This window comes from Melitaea cinxia, chromosome 3 (genome assembly GCF_905220565.1).
Source record: "Melitaea cinxia chromosome 3, ilMelCinx1.1, whole genome shotgun sequence".
Lineage (NCBI taxonomy): Eukaryota > Metazoa > Arthropoda > Insecta > Lepidoptera > Nymphalidae > Melitaea > Melitaea cinxia.
In genome coordinates this window covers 4971003-4992598 of record NC_059396.1, presented here as the reverse complement: position 1 = coordinate 4992598, position 21596 = coordinate 4971003, and the positions used below count along the sequence as shown (strand labels likewise).

The 21596-nt window shown below is 32.0% G+C and overlaps 2 protein-coding genes across 2 annotated transcripts in view; one reads left to right on the top strand and one right to left on the bottom strand.

The window, feature by feature from the left end:
- Positions 1-12414, top strand: part of LOC123669325 (protein Wnt-6) — a 60627-nt gene extending 48213 nt beyond the window's left edge. Inside the window, exons 3-6 of the mRNA XM_045602934.1 lie at positions 10908-11014; positions 11305-11511; positions 11686-11826; positions 12042-12414. Coding sequence (XP_045458890.1) covers positions 10908-11014; positions 11305-11511; positions 11686-11826; positions 12042-12362 — 776 coding nt within the window. The 3' untranslated portion in view covers positions 12363-12414. The remainder of the gene's footprint in view (positions 1-10907; positions 11015-11304; positions 11512-11685; positions 11827-12041) is intronic.
- Positions 12415-12452: 38 nt separating this feature from the next.
- On the bottom strand, positions 12453-13192 carry LOC123669717. The gene is made up of 2 exons (XM_045603307.1): positions 13111-13192; positions 12453-13031 (listed from the first exon to the last, which is right to left on the bottom strand). The coding sequence occupies exon 2, from the start codon at positions 12966-12968 to the stop codon at positions 12453-12455; it is 516 nt and encodes a 171-aa protein (XP_045459263.1). The 5' UTR covers positions 12969-13031; positions 13111-13192.
- Positions 13193-21596: the final 8404 nt, after the last annotated feature.

Genomic DNA, 21596 nt, shown 5'->3' with positions numbered 1-21596 from the left:
TTGAACAATTTTTTTTTAAAATCCCACGCCGTCGAAGTTACGAGCCCAGCTAGTAATATAATAAAATTTTATTAAATAAATACTTATATAAAAATATAATAAATTTAGATATACTTAAATATATAAATATAAGCGGATGGAAGATTACGATTATAATAGTTATTATTATGTACTCAGCTATATGGTATTTACTAGACTAATAATATTAAACGATTAGATTCATTAAAATTTTTGGTCAAAAATATCTTGAATTGAATTAAATTGTTATTTATAATTGTTGACAAATAAATTTTATGCTAGCTGAGTTCAGTTGAAAAAAATTAACACCAGATTAATCTGATTTGATGCAAATACAACTTAAATCATCATCATCATTTCAGCCGATCACAGATCCACTGCTGGACATAAGCCTCCATAAGTTCACGCTAAAAATGGCGTAAACTCGTGTGTTTTGTCCATAGTCACCACGCTGGGCAGGCAGGTTGGTGACCGCAGGGCTGGCTTTGTCGCACCTAAGACGCTGCTGCCCATCTTCGGCCTGTGTGTTTCAAAGCCGTTAGATGGTTATCCCGCCATCGGTCGGCTTCTTAAGTTCCAAGGTGGTAGTGGAACTGTGTTATCCCTTAGTCGCCTCTTACGATACCCACGGGAAGAGAGAGAGTGGCTATATTCTTTACTACCTAGGCTGTTCTTATTTGATCTAGACCAGGTCCTGATGCAGTATGCTTTACCATACTTGGTTATATTTTACATCAGGCTACCCTTGTCTGGACCGGACCTAGTCCTGATGAAGTATGCCTTACCATACTTGGTTATATTTTACATCAGTCTATCCTTGTTTGGACCGGACCTGGTCCTGATCCAGTATGCCTTACCATACTTGATTATATTTTACATCAGTCTATCCTTGTCTGGACCGGACCTGGTCCTGATCCAGTATGCCTTACCATACTTGATTATATTTTACATCAGGCTATCCTTGTCTGGACCGGACCTGGTCCTGATCCAGTATGCCTTACCATACTTGATTATATTTTACATCAGGCTATCTTTGTCTGGACCGGACCTGGTCCTGATAGAGCTTGCCGGATCAGGCGTACCTTATCCTATCCTGATCCGGTCCAGATACATGATCTGGTTGAGCCTGACCTTTTTTCTACTCGGGCGATATCTTACGCATCAATTGACCGATTTTAACTTTCTGAATGCTATTCGACGCAGTTTCTCGAGTACTAAAAATGTTGTGAAGAGAACAAAATCGATAAGTCTCAAAATTTCAAAGTCATCTTGGAAAAACTTTTTTTTTGAAATTTTTGAAATGCCATAACTTTGGAACGTGTTGTTCGATTTTGACGTTCAAGACGGCAATCGACGAAGTTTTTTGAGGCGTAAAAATGTTACAATGAGAGCGAAACCGATGAGACGTACAGTCTCCATGTTATCCTAAAAAAACGCTTGTTTTTGAATTTTTTCGATTTTTTTGGTTTTCGATATCTCACGAACGAATCAACCGATTTCGATTTGTACAACGGCAATCGACGCAATTTTTTGAGCACTAAAAGTGATGTAAGGAAAACAAAGTCGATAAGTCTCAAAATTTCAAAGTTATCTTGAAAAAACGTTTTTTTTGGAATTTTTGAAATGCCATAACTGCAAAACGCGTGGTTTGATTTCGATGTTCAAGACGGCAATCGACGCAGTTTTTTGAGGCCTAAAAATGTTACAATGAGAACAAAATCGATTAGACGTAAAGTCACTAAGTTATTCTAAGAAACGCTTGTTTTTTAATTTTTTCGATTTTTTTGGTTTTCGATATCTCACGAACGAATGAACCGATTTTGATTTGCAAAACGGCATTCGACGTCGTTTTTTGAGCTTAAGAGCTGATTAGGTTATGGAATTGATCGGTGCAATAGCCAAAAAGTTATTCTAAAAAAACATCATTTTCGAAAAATTTTTTTCGCGGTTTTTTTTTAAATTTCTCAAAATCTACCGAATCGATTCACTTCAAATTTTCAGGAAGTCTAAGTTGAGTGGAACCCTTTCGAATGCCACGAGTCTCGTTTCGATCGGTCAAGCCGTTCAAAAGTTATAAGAGGTTTACATGCGTACACACACACATCCACACAGACATACAGACACCCTCGTAAAAATAGTCAGGGAAGCTTTCTAGGGCCTTTAAACGTCGAGATATGATGAAAACTCGACTTTCGAAAAACGGGGTAAAACCAATAACTTCCCGATTTTTAAAAAATTTTTTAATTTTTTTAGAGGGAAGTTAAAAATGCTTTATTAATCATAACTTTACTATATATAATTTTCAAATCAAAATTTTACATATAAATATGATATAAAAATATTGATAAATTTTTAATAATTTCAATAATATGTAAATAAACATTTTTTTTTGTAATCTTTCAAGAAACTATGGTAAACCGAAATACTAACAATTTTGGTTCATCTAAAAAAGTAGTTACCCTATTATACTGTTAATTATACAAAACACTGTATAATTTTACAGTCAAAATAATAAAATTAATGAGAAGATTATTGAATTTCCAATGAATTCATTAGAATTCGAATTTAACTATTGTTTCACAATCTTACTAGACCACAGATTAAATTAAAATACGCACAATGTTTGTAAATTTACGAAGCTTGGAAACGAAAGTCGACAGCGTGTTTAGTAAAATTAAACAAGGCTAAAGAAAAATAGTATTTTTTAGTAATTTTACAATACATTGTGTAATTTTACAATAAGAATAGTAAAAATACCAAAAAATTTTTTTGAATTTTCAATAATTCCATTGTAGTTTCAATTACAATATTGTTTTGTAAATTTACAACAAAAGTAGGAATTCAAAACACAAATAATGTTCGTAAATTTAAGGTGCTTGGTATCGAAAATTGATAACCTGTTTAGTAAAATTACACATGGCTACAGACAAGTAGTATTTTTTAGTAATTTTACAATACATTGTGTAATTTTACAATAAGAATAGTAAAAATACCAAAAAAATTTTTTGAATTTTCAATACTTTGATTGTAGTTTAAATTACAATATTGTTTTGTAAATTTACAACAAAATTAGTAATTCAAAACACAAACAATGTTAGTAAATTTAAGGAGCTTGGTATCGAAAATTGATAACCTGTTTAGTAAAATTATACATGGCAACAGACAAATAGTATTTTTTAGTAATTTTACAATGTATTGTGTAATTTTACAGTTCAAATTGTAAAAATAATAACAAAATTTGTGAATTTCTAAACACTTCACAGTAATTCGAATTATAAAATATTTGGTAATTTTACAAAAAAATATAGTATCTCAAATTACTAAAAATTTTGGTAAATCTTCAAAGTTTGTTATTAAAATTTAATAAACTGTTCCGTGAAATTACAATACAAGTAAGATTTATACTCTAAGATTGTAAAATTAAAGCGCATCTTAGCAAATTTTCTCATATGTCTTGGAAAATTACTCAAAATGTGTTATAATTTGAATTCATACACACTGATTAGTAATTTAGCCATCTCATGTTGAGTAAAAAAATGATAATTTTACAAAAATTTTTTACAGTGTATATATCTATTAAATAGTTTACTCTATACAATTATAATTAAAGCAATAGATGACTCAACATCTAAAAATAGCGATCAAAACAATTTATCATACAATTAAAATAAATTATCTGAAAATCCATTCTATAAAATAAAATAAAAAAACTTAACACCTGCATCGATACTACGTTGCAAAGGGCAAGCAAGTGTCGGAATAATGTCGCTTCCATATCAAATCTAAAATTCCACCGGTTAGCGAGTGAACAGTTAATTTAAAGCAGGAGACTACGAAACCGATCGGTATCGGTTTGCGAGCTCAGTTCATCGCTTCTAGCGGGCAGAATACGTCCGGTCCGGTCCGGTCGTGGTACAAGCAATATTCCCGGATATTATTAATTATTAATTACATTAAAACTATCATAATAATCCTGTTTAACTCGATGTTTGTATCAGAAGTCGTAAAGTGATGTTTTAATTGAGTTTACAGTTATATCTGTCTTTATGTATGCAAAATTAGCTCCGTTTCCAATAGGCTTTCCGCGTTAAACTTTCTAATTACTCCATGTATCGAAGTTAATTAACTGGTTCATTATCGTAAACGGAATAACTGATGATTGAACGAAATTCGAACAAACTTTTTTTTAATTCGAAGATGGTAAACTATTCTATACGTATGCAATAAATTATAACAAGAAATGTATGAGAATCTATACTAATATTATAAAGCTGAAGAGTTTGTTTGTTTGTTTGTTTGAACGCGCTAATCTCAGAAACTACTGTTCCGATTTGAAAAATTTCTTTTAGTGTTAGATAGCTCATTTATCGGAAAGGTTATATATCATCACAGGCTATATATCATCACGCTAAGACCAAAAGGAGCGGAGCACCAATGAAGAATGTTTCAAAATCGGGGGTTTTATTTTCCTTTTGAGAGCTTTTGCTGCATGCGCTGTGAAAACAGTTAAAGTTTCGCAAAAACCATTTATGACAGAATCGATCCTCTTTAAAAGTTGTAAAAAAAAGTTCGCGACAGTATATATCTATCTTTTAAGGTTGGCTCACTGTGTAACCTTTTTTATGCTAACCAAGTTTGTTCTAAAATAATGCATTATTTGCGAAGATGTTTTTATAAACATGATATTAATCCTTATCTAAATAAATACGTTATTCATCACAAATATTTCATTTAAAACAAAATAGCCCAATACATAATTCGATTTCAATGAGTATCTCAGGAGATATCGCAGTTTTAAAATAACATTGCAGCAAAATAATGATCAAGACGTATTGCGCGCGCCTCTGTTCCACGTGGACGAAGTCGCGCGCAGAAGCTAGTAAATAATAATGAAATGAAAATTAAATGTATTATAGGTTTCAATTAAAATACATTTAAATAGTTCTATAACGAAGTTTAATTCATATTTATAAATGATATATTTTTATAGACAATCCTGACAAATTTCGTCTTGTAATGTGTAAATACGTTAACATCGATAAAAGCGTGTGGGTAAGCTATTAGTATAATTCACAACGACCTATAATAATCATATCTATGTTAAGTTTTCAACAAAATCGTGCCTGTAACAGATCTGACTTGAAATGTGACTATTTTGTGCTAGTATTTCTTTTACAACCTATCTATTTGAAACGTTGCATTATTACAAATTATATCTTATTATTGTAGATCTACGTAAGATTGCCGGTGTAGGCTGGATAAAGATTGCGGGAAACCGGCGGACTTGGGGAAGCCTATGTCCAACAGTAGACTGCAATAGGCTAAACTGACTGACTGACTGACTGACTGACTGACTGACTGACTGACTGACTGACTGATTGATTGATTGTAAGTCATACTACTGAACAGAGTGAGAGGTTTATTTAAAAGAAAAATGTGTTTCATATCGACATCCTAATAAATGAAGACATGCAGAATATTTTTGATTTGTTTTTTTAATATGACAAAATACCATAAGGGTTCAATAAGTAGTTAAACATACAAGTTTTTTGAAATTGGCCTATTCATGGAACAGAGGAAAATTATAAAATGCATTATTTAACCACAGTACGAGTAAAATAAGCAACTACAACATTTAACACATTAATAGAAACATTTAATACTAATCAAATTTAATTTAATTTTTAGTAAAAATAATTTTCTAAATTAGATGAATAAAATTGTTACCAGTAATTACGAGCTTATAACACATAACACGCGAATTCTCTTAACTTGCACATCAGTGTTATAAATAAAATTAAAATTGCAAAATTCTCAGCGATTTTACTTATGGCCTGCTGTAGATGATCTCGGTTCTGTTATCAATTTGACATCCGCGGTGTTTTCACTCGTTTATATCAATATAATTTATGCCCCTGTTGCTATTGATTAATGTTGTAATTGGCTCCAATACAAAATACAATCATTAAAACATTCGAAAGGTTTATTAGGGATAATTATGTGTGATTCATACACAGTGGCGTAGTTGGGGGGGGGGGGGGGGGCATGGAGGGCCCTGGCACGAGCTAAGCTTGCTACGTCACTGTATCATACAATGTGTTGTAACTACGGTTTTTAGATTATTAAAAAGTTTATTAAATACTTCATAAAGGTTTTAATAAATTTAATCGGTAAGGCACATAGGTACTGAATAATACATGTGCTAATCACTAAGCGATGATAATGACGTTACATGACGATAATAAGAAATTCAGTTAATAGTATATATTATTGTTAAGTAGAGTAACACAAATAGATCCGTGCATTATACGTCTAATTTTTTATCTGTAAAAGGGTCACATTCAGCAAGAACCACTTATTTTACTAATAATTCATACGTATGGATTAAAAAGAAATTTAACACAAAAACAAAATAATTATGATTATTGAGAAAGAAAAATTATCACTAATCATAAATTTTGACAAACTAGAAATAAAAATTTTAATGCGTACAATTAAAAAATCTTATTGTTAATTCGCACGATTTATTTTTGTGTTACCCGCCACATTAGAAAATCCTAAACAATTTTTTAAAAATGGCGAAATTATTTTTTTATATCATATCAAAAATCGATTTTTGATATGATATAAAAAAAAAACTTATTGTTCTTGCAACTTGCAAAAGTACAAATGATTCTTTCTAAACTACGCGATGAATTTTGACACGGTCTTACACTAATATCTACTAAATGCAGTGAATAGCAGGGTTCAGTTATGTTTTTGTACACTTTTAGATGTATCAAGTGTAAAAACACAAAAATATTTAAAAAAAAACTGTTGATCTAAAGATCTATTAAATTTTTACATGTGTCTATCTCATAAAAAGGGCACCTACAGTCACAATAACTATTTTTATCTATAGCATATCATTAAAACTGTACGGTAGTTGCTAATGTATTTACTTGAAATTATTTTTAATCTTTATGTAAATTAATGTAAGTTTTCTTGTACTGTTAATACTTTTTTAACCGTTTTTACGTTGTTTCAATCAAATTAATACTTCAAAGAATGCCACAGTCAACCGATAACGTATGTTCAAAAAATTAATTCAAAGTGTAACGGTAGGATCGCTCGGCAACGTAACCTACAAATATAACTAATCCATAATATGTGCGAAGCTAGTAGACAGGAAACTACTAGATTTATAAAATATTTATATATATATATATATATATATATATATATATATATATATATATATATATATATATGTTTTTTTTTATTTACTACGGCAGATATCACAAATTAGTTTATTATATTGTCAATAATTCATTTCAATTTTACCATATCCAGAAACCTTCAAGTTATTTATCTCTTGTCATGTTTCGTGAATTAAATATTAAAATGGTGAAAAAGAAAGACATACTGCCTCTTTTCTTTGTTCTTGTGCCCTTGTATCTTATTCATGCGCTTCCCTCGCATTTCCAGCAAGAACCGGTCGCGAAGTTCCACCTACCGTCATCATAGAAGGCACTTGTTTCAAAACTAGTTGTCAATTATCCAATCCAAGAAAAGAGCAAACAACATTTTCATGAGATGGTTTCTGAGCACGTGCTCTGATCGACTTGTCGTGAATGGTGGAACAACTTTCGAGTATTTTGACACAGCAAAAAACGCGTGCGACGCGTTATGGAAGCCATACAATCTACAAGTGTGAATCAATTTCATCCATTGGTTTTATTGATTGATTGACCATTTCAATGAATTATTCAAGTGGACACGAATACCGACATTCCACGTGCTTGTGGCGGTTCAGACAAAAACCAACATCACGTAACCCCAAATACAAGGCTTGATGGACGTCGTGGGAGTGGCTCGATACGAGGCATATTTTGAGATCGGAGACGCTAGAAAAACGGGAACGTTTGGTGATGAGAATGTCATGTCCCTCGTTCCCAACGACATATTTGCGAGTCGGGACCGCGTTTTGCGATAATTACAGCGCATAACGCGAGAGGAGCGCGAGGAATGCTCCGCTCTGAGCTCACCGCCTCGGATTTATAATGACGGTCGAGTGTCGCGACCGCGCTGTCCGATCGACAGCGCAGCATATAGAGGAGAAAAAGCGTGGCTTCTTCGACATGGGCGCGGGGCGGACCTGTTCTGAAGCCACCGCTTCTCCTCCTCCTTCGGCGTTGCGATTTTTTCCCCTATGAATCGCTAACCGACTAGCGAAATATCTCGAAATTGACATTCCTTTCATAATTTCATCTGAGATATATCCTCGCCGATGTCTGACGAAATTTAATCTGCCTGATAGAAATACTCATGAAATTCACCGACGACAACAGTGACGTGATGTAATTACCGTCTGAATTCTGAGTCGGATGGGTGTGCACTCTCGCTTTTTTGTCGCACGTCAATTATATAAATTGTTTGTGCAATAAATTTCACTGTATCTCTTTGGACGGGTGGCGGTCTGGTCATGGTGGAATGCGACGACGATACAGCGTCGCTCTCCACAGTATACGGCTCCAATTAGCATGGGATCGATAGGCGCGCCCGATGCCGATCTCCTGTCAACTGCATTGCACTGCGTAAGCCACTGTTATCTAATCTGAACTTAATGAATGCCTCGCTACTATCACAAAAGTGAGTTAACTCCTTATATAAAATAATAAATATAAATATAAATTTTAATAATATTATAATATATATATATATAAATATAAAATATTGTGTTGTCTGGAAGAAATGGCTAAATAGCCATAAGTCCGCCGATTGTACTTCACAGTCTGTAAATGTTTTTTTTAATGTGTTTATTGTTTAAAATGTAGTTGTGGTGTACACTAAAGTATAAATAAATAAATCAAAAAGATAATGACAAGTAAATTGAAATTAATTATGATGCTTGATAACCTCATTAGATGTAGGTATGTATATTTTACTTAAAATGCTCTAGAATTTTTGGGATATATACTAGTCATCATTAAAATAGCAGTCTTTAAATTATTCTACAAACATCGGTTACAAGCAAAAAAAAAGTAAAATGTCTTGAAGGTAAGTAACGCCTGCTATTTCCTTTCAATGTATTACAAAAACTGAATTTTGTAACAATTACGTAGCATTATTCAATTTCAACTTCCTGGTGTCATATCAAACAAGGTCCATTCATTTTGGTCTCATAAAAATTCGAAACGGAGCAGTCGTAATTAAGGGAACAATTAAAAATACATACCAAAAGTGTAATTATTTACTATATTATACGAGCTTTAATTGTAAATACGTTTCGATAACATCGTGTTTAATTTAATGATATTATTCCACTGCAATTAGCTCAATATTAAAGATTAAAATCCTTACATTAAAATTTTGTTATTAGCACTTTTGTTATTACGATCGTATTTTAAACTAAAAAAAGTTAGTATCAAAACGACATTTTCAAGATTTTAACCAAAAAAATCGAGATCGGAAATAAAAACTTAAACATCATCTTACATCATCGAGTCTTAATTACGTAGTTGAATAAAATCCACAATTAATTTAGTCACGCAAGAAAAAAAATCTATAAAACCAATCTAAACTCAAGCCATCGATATCCAATAATATGAAGTCATCGACCTAAACAGAGACCATTTAAGCGATGTCCGAAGCTCATTCAGATGGGCACAACAATTTTCACATTATTCATGCCATCTGAATATTCCAACATCAGTTTCACCCGCCATTAATTGTTATAGCCAGGCCTACGATGACACATTGTCGTTGAGAGTAACTAACATACTGTTATAAAATACATTTAACATAAATATAAATAATCGTAAAAAATTAAACCTCATAAAAAACATAACATAACATAAAACTATAAAACAAATATTTTCCTTAAAGATCTCCTTATTTCATTCTTTTCTTCTTTTTCTTCAGGGTTAATGGCTTTAAATAGTGCCAAATGAGCACAGATAATTTCGCCAATGTCACGTAGAATTTTTTTTCTTTTACTTAAAGTTATAAAATTAGGCACACGACGTTATTATTAAAATTACTTTCTATTGGATGAATTGCAAAATTATTTAATTTTGAGCCTTTATATCCATTGAAAATAAATTTAAGAATATAATTTACTCGTAATTTGTTTGTAAGCTTGGAAATGTTTTATAAGCTTCATAAATTAGAAATGTATTCTTTAACATTAGAAATGTGTTGTTTAAATAAATGTTAAATGGCAAGCAAGAAAATGTTTTTAATGGAATTTCTTTTTATTATTTAGTTTGATCGAATTGTATATTTGAAAAATTATGGTTTTGAATAATTAAGTACTGTCAATAAATACTCCTGATTATAAAGAGCAGTGTGTCACGCTCCCATGTTTTATGGATGCAGCCTTCGATTCGTGAAGCCCATCGTTGTTTATTACAGCGGCCGTGTGAATATTGATTTTTAGGTCAACAGCTTAACTCTGTATTGTGTTGGTGCTTTATGCTTCAGGATTTTATTTCTGTTCAAGCCCTAGCTCATTGCTGTGACGAATCGTCGGCAAAAGTGTCCATAAAATCCTGAAGTGTCGTTACATAATCATTGTCAGTTGTAACTGCATTTGAAACGTAAATTTCTTTCAAACAATAAGCATTGAATGGGTCATTAGAATCGTAAAAGATTTTGAAATACTAAACGCATTTTAACGCATATGTATGCGCTATGATTACTGACATCAGTCAATAAAACAAGATTGATGAAGTAGCTAATCGCCATCACCTATATTTTGTAACTCTCTGGCTTCAATCATCTCGAATCACTAGCTTATGATAAAATTGTTGTTCTTTATTTTTTTTTTATTATTGATAAAAGAAAAAAATTATAATTAATACTCAGATATCCTTAACCTATATTAATATTACCTCTATTTGTTCCAGATACGAGGGAAACGGGGTTTGTAAATGCGATCACAGCGGCCGGCGTTACGTACGCCATCACAAGAGCTTGTACAGCGGGATCGCTGTTGGAATGCTCGTGTCAAAAGGTTTGTTTTATTCTATAAAGAATTGTATATCATACAAAAAAAAATTAAATAATACTTGGTTTTTTGTCTCGAAATTTTATTTCGCTTCAAATTTTGCCATCGTGAGCTAGTCTAAATAGCTAAAATTCATTTATGGTTACTTTCATTGATATTAATGGTGAATACTATGAGAAGTATAGCGTTTTCTTTATAGATTTTTAGCTCTAGCAATTATTTATTACAAAACCAAGCTAATATTTAATTTTTACAGTGTAAATGAATCACAAGAACTGATCGATTACTATTTTTAGGAAGTCCCGAAACCCCGTCGTGGGAGGGTGGCTCAAATACCCCAATCCCCGTCTTCTGCGCAGACGGATAGGTGGCAATGGGGAGGGTGCAGCGACAACGTTCGCTTCGGCTTGCAGAAGTCCAGAGAGTTCATGGACAGCCGGTACAAGAAGAAAAGTGACATAAAGAACTTGATCAAACTCCACAATCACAACGCTGGGAGGTTGGTTAGTAAGAATTTTTCATATCGGCTAATGTTAACGAGAGGATTTCCTTTAACTATGTAGTGTATAATATTTATTAATTAAATCAAACATGATCTATACTAGTAAAAAAAAAAAATATGACATTATTTTATGTAACTATTTTTACTGTTCTGTATATTTTTTATTTACTTTTAGGCAATAAAAAATAACATGAGGGTGGAATGCAAATGTCATGGTTTATCCGGTTCTTGTACTCTTCGAACTTGCTGGTGGAGAATGCCCACTTTCAGAGAAGTGGGCGATAGATTACGAGATAGATTTGAAGGTGCTGCTAAGGTAATAAGTTATATGAAACTTTGAAAGTATTAACCTTTATAGTTAAGTAAACGACTTCCTTTTTTATTTACTCAACGCTACATAAAATACCACATATTAGTTGAAAGTTTGTACTAAGTAAGAATAATACTTCGAGAAACCCTGACTATCACTTAGTGCCAGCCAATTGAAGTAACAAGAAAGATTTTATTATTGAATTGTCAATTTCTGTGTAGGTTATTTCAAGCAACGACGGTGATAGCTTTATGCCAGAAAGCCCTAACATTAAGAGACCTGGCAAGAAAGATATTATATACTCCGAAGAATCCCCAGATTTTTGTACTGCGAACATAAAGACTGGGTCTCTTGGCACCGAAGGACGTCAATGTAATATAAGTTCTGCAGGAACAGATAGTTGTGACCAACTCTGTTGTAGGAGAGGTTACATCCAGACGACTATAAGGGAGGCTGAGAACTGCAATTGTCAGTTCAAATGGTGCTGCGAAGTTATTTGTGAAACATGCTATGTTAAACGAGACATACAAACGTGTCTTTAATGTGATAGATAATAATAACGATAAATTTTAAATAAACTAATTTAAGGTTAAACGTATTTTTTATTTTCCTTCAACTTTTATGACATTCCTTTATATATTTTTATTAATTTCGTCGTCACCTGTTTCATAATCCGATTCGTTTAAAATACTTTCCTTTTTCTTTTTTTTAGCTAAAAGTAGCTTCTCTGACAGTTTTTCATAACTTTCTACATCAATATCATTTTTCATTTGACTCACTCTTTCGTTTTTATTTTTATTTGGTACTTCAGTCTGGTTGTCACCATAATCGACATTATTTTCAGCTGAAAATTTTTGGCCACTTTTATTTTCATCATCATTATCGTCACCATAATCATTGTTACTTTTATCCATAAGCTGGCCTGAACTATTTTTCGTAAAAGCGTAAGCAGTGTCCGTTACATATGGTTTTTCTGTAGGTTTAGCATCTTGAGGCCTAGGATATTTATTTGACTCTTTACTTGAGTCGACATAATCAGTCGTGTTAAATTTGGAATACGTAGATTTGGAACCTCTATGAAAAAGTTTATCGCATCCTGGTACACTAGCAGAATTTTCTCTTTTTGTAATTATGTTCTTGTAAAGCATATTAATTTTAATCAAATCTATTAAAGAAAATTCTGTGACTAATCCTTCAGATAAATTTTCCACCTGTTAAATACGCTAATTAAGTGTAAATGTAACTAAGCAATTTAATATAGTGTTAAGAGTTCCAAATGCTATTTATTACCTTTTCTGGCTGCGACACATATGTTATAGTATCACCTCCATTAGATGTGTACTTGTGAGTACAATAATGACCAGCACTATAATAATCATATGTAAGATTATTATTAAATAACCATACGTCATCTTTTACTTTTTCAAATAAATATAATTTATCTAAAATATTAATTATATTATTTATAACCTTACTTTTTAATCCTTATATTAAAGAATCATATGGTATTAATAGCACCATATGTCAATGGGTAAAATAAATGCGAATAAATTAAACTAGAGTATGAGTATAATTAAATATTACCTGGTAAAATATTTTTTTCATTTATTGTTATAAATTCATTTCTATTCGGGGCATTATGCTGAGGAGGTACACCAATGAGAGATAATATTACTGAACTCATTTTTCTATTTGCAATGCAGTCGTACCCCAACACTACTCTCTGTAAATACAGTATAAAGTAAACATTTTAGTTTGTTTATGACAAACAAATGCAGTAATATCTGAGACTTTTCAATAGGTAATAATAATAATAAATAAATATCTACACAATACACACACGGTCGTCTATTCCTAAAGTAAGCAATTTAATGCTTATGTTATAGATAGCAGCCGACTGGTATAGCTACATATTATTTTTTCGATAATCATACTTATACATACTACATATATGAATATGTAAATACATATTTATATTACACCCAGACTCGCGGTGGGAATCGAACCAACAAACCTCGGAGCAGAAAGCAGGGTCACTACAAACTGCGCCAACGGGCTAGTCATAGTTACGAGTATGTGTGCAGAGTATAGTAACTTTATAAATCTAACTATATCTGTCTATATTTTCTTTTACGGTGTAAAATTTTTCTCTGATAGTGTACAATAAAGAGTATTTGTATTGTATTGTATTGTATTGTATTGTATCTACGTATGCAACTCTGGTAATTTTAATTACAAACTCTTATTAATTAGATTAAATTATAAAACGAGTGAAACTGCACGTGTATCATTGTTTAACTATTCTTATATCATAAATATGTATGTATAATTTATATTAGGTGTATATAAGTAAATTATTAACTTTCTTGTATCGATATGGCTCGATAAACATTTTGATAATCTACTAAAGAAATGGGTTACGATATTTATCCTTTGAAGTAATAAGCTAGACTTTAGAAGAGAAGGGTTATATTTATGAAATGATGTCATATCAAAAACTGTTAACTTTCTTATATAACACTTTTTAAATAATTATATAAAGTTTAGGATTACTTTATAAACCAGCTGTTTTATTTCTAGTAGAAATAACTCTTGTACTCGGTTGCCCCTTAAAAACGCTGTTAGTGATAAGGCGGTAACTGCATATTAGTTTAAAATTTCGCAAACTGGTACAAACCTATGTACTTTAATAATGTGTGCAATAAAGTACTAAATAAATAAACATATAAAAACTTTCAATTTGGTTACACGTATTGCTTTACAAGCTTCAGCCTGTAATATCCCACTGCTGGGCATGGGCCTCTTTCCCCATGTAGGAGAAAGATCAATCTATCACGCTTCTCAAATGCGGGTTGGCGGATATATTTCCTACTATGAGTAACGATCGCTATCAGATGTACATGATAACAACGGGGACCGACGGCTTAACGTGCTCTCCGAGGCACGGTCCCCACCATGGCAGTCCTTGTGTGTCTCCCCAGACACACAAGGACTGCACAAACACGCAGACCACGGCAAACATCTGTATGACCAATACAAATGTTTATCATGTGCGGGGATCGAACCCGCAACGGCCAGCACAACAGCAACAAACCAGTGCTGTGACCGTTACGCCAACGCTACGTACACAATCGGTGTGAAATAGTAACTATTCTAAATACAAAGAGACCAACAAAAAAATTACATCTAAACGTTAAACGGACCAGATAACTTTAGTTTAAAAAATATACAGTACCTGCACACCGATGTTTGAGAAGTTGTGAAAAGCTACATCATCACAATCAAGCTGGCCCCTTCGGTTAATGAAGAAAACCCATCTACTATCCTCATCTTCAGGTGGTCGTGGTATTTCAGTAAAAAGAAGACCGGTTATTCGGTTTACGTTATCGAAATAAAGTCGAATTTTATCTCTTAACGCTTTATCTATGAAAAAGTATTAGAGTGAATTTATGTAAGTAAAGTAAAGGTCAATCAGGGCCGGAATCCAAGCATTGGTTTATACGGGCATATATCACTGGGCCCTTTATAAAAAGGAAACCCCATATATATTAAACATATCCAAATTTCAACGGGTCAAAACTTTGGAACAGAAGGAAATATACTTTTTATTGATTTCGACTACTTACATTTTGATTGAAACAATTTTATTTGTTCTTTATCAATTTTCGACAATTTTTTTTTATTTGACCTTCACTCTTTCATGGCCACTAGGGCTCAATCCGGCCCTGTTTTTATTACATTAATCTATATAAAATTTACCGAAAGATAAGTCATCAATGTAGTATGGTATAACTCCTAAAGCCCAGATATGCAATTTACGCATTTGTTCTTCATTAAGGTTAAGTCCTTTTGTCACATTATTTGTAGATTGGTCCAAAGAAGAGTATTTTGATAGTGTATTGATAGGCATGAGAAGGGGCATGGGTTGCATCCCTTCAGGTACTTTAATCGCATGAACTGAAAAGTTGATTGTTTTTTAACTTAATTTAGTTTATTTTTTATGATTAATGACTTAGTTTTGTGAATTGAGCACGTAGTACCGCATCTGTAATATAAGATGTAGTTGACAGGGAGAAAACTACATGGCGCTGTTTTTTTATATCATTAGGGTGGCAAGCAAGCGTACGCTCTACCTAATGGAACGTGGTTGCCATAAACTAAAGATCTTTGCCAGGAGCTCCGATTATTTATTTATTTTATTTATTTACATACTTTATTGTCCAACAATATAAACAGTTGTAACAAAAGACGGACTTAATGCCTAGTGGCATTCTCTCCCAGTCAACCTTTAGGCCAAACAGAAAATATTGCAGGCGGTAACAATAAGGTAGTAAACATATTATCTATATATAAATACACTACGGACATATATAAACACACACACATATACACATACATACACACAAACATGCAAATAATTTTTCGATTACCTTCCTCACAGCAGGAATACAATGCTACTTGATAACAGCACGATAAATTTGTAGCAGCTTAGTTAAGCTGTGTGTGATTACGACAGTTCAGTGTGGTCAAAACTATTCATCAGTTCAGCCTATCGCAGTCCACTGCTGGATATAGGCCATCACAAGTTCGCGTCAAAAATGGCGTGAAGCCATGTGTTTTGTGGTCACCACGCTTGGCAGGCGGGTTGGTGACTGCAGAGCTGGCTTTGTCGCACGGAAGACGCTGCTGCCCGTCTTCGGCCTGTGTATTTCAAAGCCAGCAGTTTGATGGTTACACCGCCATCGGTCGGCTTTTTAAGTTCCAAGGTGGTAGTGGAACTGTGTTATCTCTTAGTCGCCTCTTACAATATCCACGGGAAGAGAGGCGATGGCTATATATATATTCTTACTGCCGTAACCGCACAGCTAGTCAAAATTATTACCTATTAAAGTATTTTAACTAGCCCGTTGGCACAGTTTGTGGTGGGCCTGCTTTCTGCTGCGAGGGTTGTGGGTTCGATTCCGTGTATCCGGTTCGGTGTAATATAAATATTTATTTATATATTTATATATGTATTATTTGATCGAAAAAAAACATATGTAGCTGTACCGGTAGTTGCTTACTTTAGGAACAGACGACCGTGTGTGTATTGTGTAGATATTTATTTATTAAAAAAAATATACAATCAAGTTGATTTATTTTTGTTTGAAATATGATGCATTTTTTACTAGCTTAAGGAACAAATTTAAAAGGCAAAAAACGATATTTTGTCAAACTCTTAAAACCATAATGCGGCATGACTATATATTTTTATTTTCGTATTAAAAATAACATTTTCGGGATAGCTTAAACGGTATTAAATGTTAAGTTTATTAAATTAAGACGTACCGTTATTGCAAACACAGCATAGTAACACACAAATAAATATACGTAAGCTAAATTTACTACACATTTTATTTATCATAACTTTTTCGAAACTATTTCCACTTTTATAACTCCTGTTTATGTTAGTAATTTAATGAAATGTGTTGATTTTCAATTTGCGTTCAAACCTCTATATACATAGAATAAAAATTGTGAGTGATTGACGTCTGTCTATAATATGTAGGTACATGACGGATAATTAGGAAAAATGAATTATAGATACCTTTATAGTACCTATCAATACTAGAATAAGCAATTACTTTTGGATTTTTGACTGGAATCAATTTTTTTCTCTGTTTGTCTGGATATTGAAACTAGCATCAAGCAAAACCTTTTATTTATTTATTTATTAATACTTTATTGCACAATACATTAAAGAATTCTACAAAAGGCGGGCTTAATGCTAAAAGCTTTCTCTACCAGCTAACCTTAAGACGTACAAGAGCAGAGGTTTGTAGGTGTGCAAAATCGGGTACTAGTAAATATTCTTCTAAATCTTCTGCAAAAGAACTGCATGTGAATTTTAACGAAATCGTTTTAAAATTTTTAATAAACAGCGCAGAATTCATAAGAATCAGCTAGTTACAAATAAAATTCTATTTACTTGTATCGTTATAAAAGGTAATGCAATTATGGATTTGATATCGTTTGATTGTATTTGAAATACAAAGAATTCTTTGTAGTACTGAAATTACAAAATTATCTTAGATATTTATATTGCTTGACTAAACAGCACACAAAATACAATTTTCGATAAGAAAAGAAGCAATGCGTTGGGCTTACTCGATACATATAACAATCTATAAAGTCATTACGAAGAAATATAAATACAAATACAACATAAAATAAAACGGTTATTGAAAAGCAAAATAACTTTGCGTGAAAAATTATTTACGCTATTTCAGTTCCGACCATACCATTCATATCTCTTATGACATATTTCTCAGTTCATAAACATAAATTTTCCCCAGCGCGATACTCGTGGGAACAAGCCCGGGGCTCCGTCGACCACCAACACCGATCGACTTTTCACTTTCGAGTTTTACACTCATGCAAAAATAGACCTTAAAGTTTAAATATACAATGCATTTTACATATAATAATCTATCCTTTGTTAAGAAAATAAAGCCGTTTCAGAAAATTGCGCGCAATCCAAGCCTCTACGGTTGCATTCCCAATAAAACAGAATGGCGGATATATGACATTTCTCGTCGCGTTTTAAAATACACTCGCATAAATATCGAAATGGTAACATCATCGTATATCGATATGGACATCGATAGTTGTTATTAAACAAACCCCTTGCAACGGTTCGCAAATAAACGTTTGATTTGTTATCTTGCATTTAATGTTTACCAGATTAAATTTTCATAAGACTTGTGTTTTTTATATTTACAGCTGTATAAACTTAGTCTTTTGTGATAAACTTTATTTTAATGGATTTGATGAAAAGTGCCGCTGTTTCTAGGAAAAAGGATTTTTCTAGAAAACTAGAAAGTTTTCAACAAGTAGCTCGATAAATTTCAGTATTTCCCTAAAAGAATGTCTCCATGATTTTCACAAGGTTTTTTACTATACAGTTACATTTATAGCAAAATTAAAAGTTTTTGTACACACTATAGTCAGAATGTAAGTCCGTTCGTATGTTTGCCATTATTTTTTTGTTGGGTTACCACGTTACCAAAATAAGTACTTTTAAAAATAGTTGTTTTTGTCTATACGCATATGTATTAATTTTTTTTTTGTTTGTGTAAAAAAATATTTTAACTATTTCGTCTTAGAAATCGCCGTGTTATTCAATTGTATTTACCTTCGTAAAAAAATCCATCAAAATATTAAGATTATACCCAAATTTGAATCATATTAAAATTTCAGAATTTGTGCTATTTATAATATCATTTATTGTAAAAAAAAGGAAATTTCTTGTTCGTTTGAGAATTTCAATACTTAAGACTTATTTTAAAAATGCGTTTAGAAATTGAAGATGAAACGTAAATATCCAAAATATTTTGTTTTAAGTCGTATAAATGTTTGTCGAGTTATTATTACAAGGGTCTAAGGAATTAAAAGAACAAGGTAAATACCCAAGAAATTGTATAGACAACTAATTTATTGCTTTATACGATACGGTTCAGCCTGTAACATCCCAGTGCTGGACATACTCGTATACCTCTTTTTTAGGAGAAGGATCGCAGCTTAATCCATCACACTACTCCACTGAGGGTTGGCGAATATGTTCCCTATGTTCCTATGAGTAGCGATCTGAGGTGTTTGTAATAACAACCGGGACTGACAGCTTAGCGTGCTCTTCGAGCCACGGTATTTGTATAAATACAAATATCCACACCGAGCGGGAATCGAATCCGCAATCGCCGATGCGTGAGCGCTTGCACGGTACACGCATCACTATCATCACGCCAAAGCGACGTGGCTTTTATATGTTTTTTTTTTTATATGAAAAATAGAACACTTATCGAAATATGCTAGTGTCACTAATTTCAAAATATTTCAATTTACCGAGTTCATTGAACTCTTTGGTAGATGTCATTGTAGGTTTTCTTGTGGAGAGATATTTAGAAATAAAACAAAGATAGAAAAATGTATCAACGATCTTGCTTTATTATTATTAGAACTTTTTTTCTAATTGATTTCGTACAAGAAATATTAATAAATAAATATTTATGGATGTATAAGTATTAGTATATTATAGATGTATATATAAACTATACATTTGAAGTCCGTGGTATTGATTAAAAATATTTGCAATCGCCTTTTCCCTAATAGGAATGTGCAATGCAAAAGAGGGTAATGAGTTTTCCAGCAATAAAATATTGCTTTGTAATAAAAGATTGGAATTTTTCGCATTTTATATTTTAGTAACAACTAATCAGTTTTTCATCAATCATAAATAGAAACTAATATACCACCGATATCATTACAATAGTTTGTCAAACCTAAACAGTGGTCACATGACAAAAAATATGTTCAAAATTATAAATTCAATATAATGCCTTTGAGATTCAGAAATGTTCAGCTGATTTTAATCATATTGTTATCTATTCTAATATTATTAATAAAATACTACATTAACATAAATAACTTAAAAAAAATCATTATAAAATTATATTTACATGCTCATTTTTTACACTGGCAATTTGATTAGGGCAAGGACGCATGTTAAAACTCAGGATTAACTGTCATCGATAAAAGATCGAACGGAACAGATTATACGGATTCCTGAAAGATAAAATATAAAAAAAAATCGATTTTATATTCGATACGACGCTAAAATTTAAAATGGTTCAGTGGTCCGATTACGATCTCTATGAAATGTAAAAAATTAATTTCAGTCTTGAAATTCGTAGATAAAAATCGAAATACTGTTTGAAGCGAGCTGTTTCAAATATTTACCAAATGTTGAAATAAAAGTTCTAAAAATGTATATCACAGATTAAGGAATTACTTGGTTCTGACAAACATCATACCAGTCCATGCAAACAATAGTTTCTAATTTTAAGTCCACAAAACAAGCCTGTGACAGCGGATAGTAAGTTAACGTTAGTTTTAACATGGTATTACTACAACGACTATTCAATTTCACTTTAAATTGAATACGATTTAAGGTGAAATAATATAAAACTTAGTATAAAATTTAATAAATATCTTAAAAAAAAAAAGTGTATTCGCGTGCTTATCGCCATATCTTACTACTATATATAAAGAAGCTCGATGTTTGACTATCACTTAGGACATTTATTTCTAAACTATTTTTATATCACATATGAAATATCATTCACTCTGATACAAATAATTACGATAAGTAAAGCTTCCATCTTATAACAAACTGTCAAACATCAGTCTAATGAGATATTTATTAAAATGTATTTATATACTAGTAATAATTATTAAAAATTGTTTTAGAATTAATTACAATATTAACAAAAAAAAACCTAACACTAAGCCACTTAGACTTTAAATACAATATATAAATATAAAATGTCAGCTTTAGGATATTGGTAAAGAGGTAACAATTTGTAAGGCGAATGTGGTTGTTACTTGATATCGGTGTAAGAATATAAACAGTCGAAATCAACATTTTGCGATATCTCCACTAATTAAAAATATATAAGGAACAAAAAAATTTTTGTACATGCTTAATAAATAATGGACCATTTAAAAGCACGAACGAGCGTTTAAAATGTATAACAAGTGTCAATCGGGCTTACGTGCAACTTTATCTCGGAGAATCGGACGCAGCACGCATACAATAATATACGTATAATACTGATTATTTAATTCATTTAATATTTAATTAAAATTCTCGAGAGCGTTTATCTCGTAATGTGGGACACTTTTACGATGGCGCTACTTATTCAATGATAAGGCTTAAATGCAACCTTTAAAAGCGAACA

What these genes read in the sequence shown, in the direction of transcription:
- LOC123669717 (XM_045603307.1), bottom strand. Translation starts at nt 12,968, where the DNA reads ATGCTTTACAAGAACATAATTACAAAAAGAGAAAATTCTGCTAGTGTA.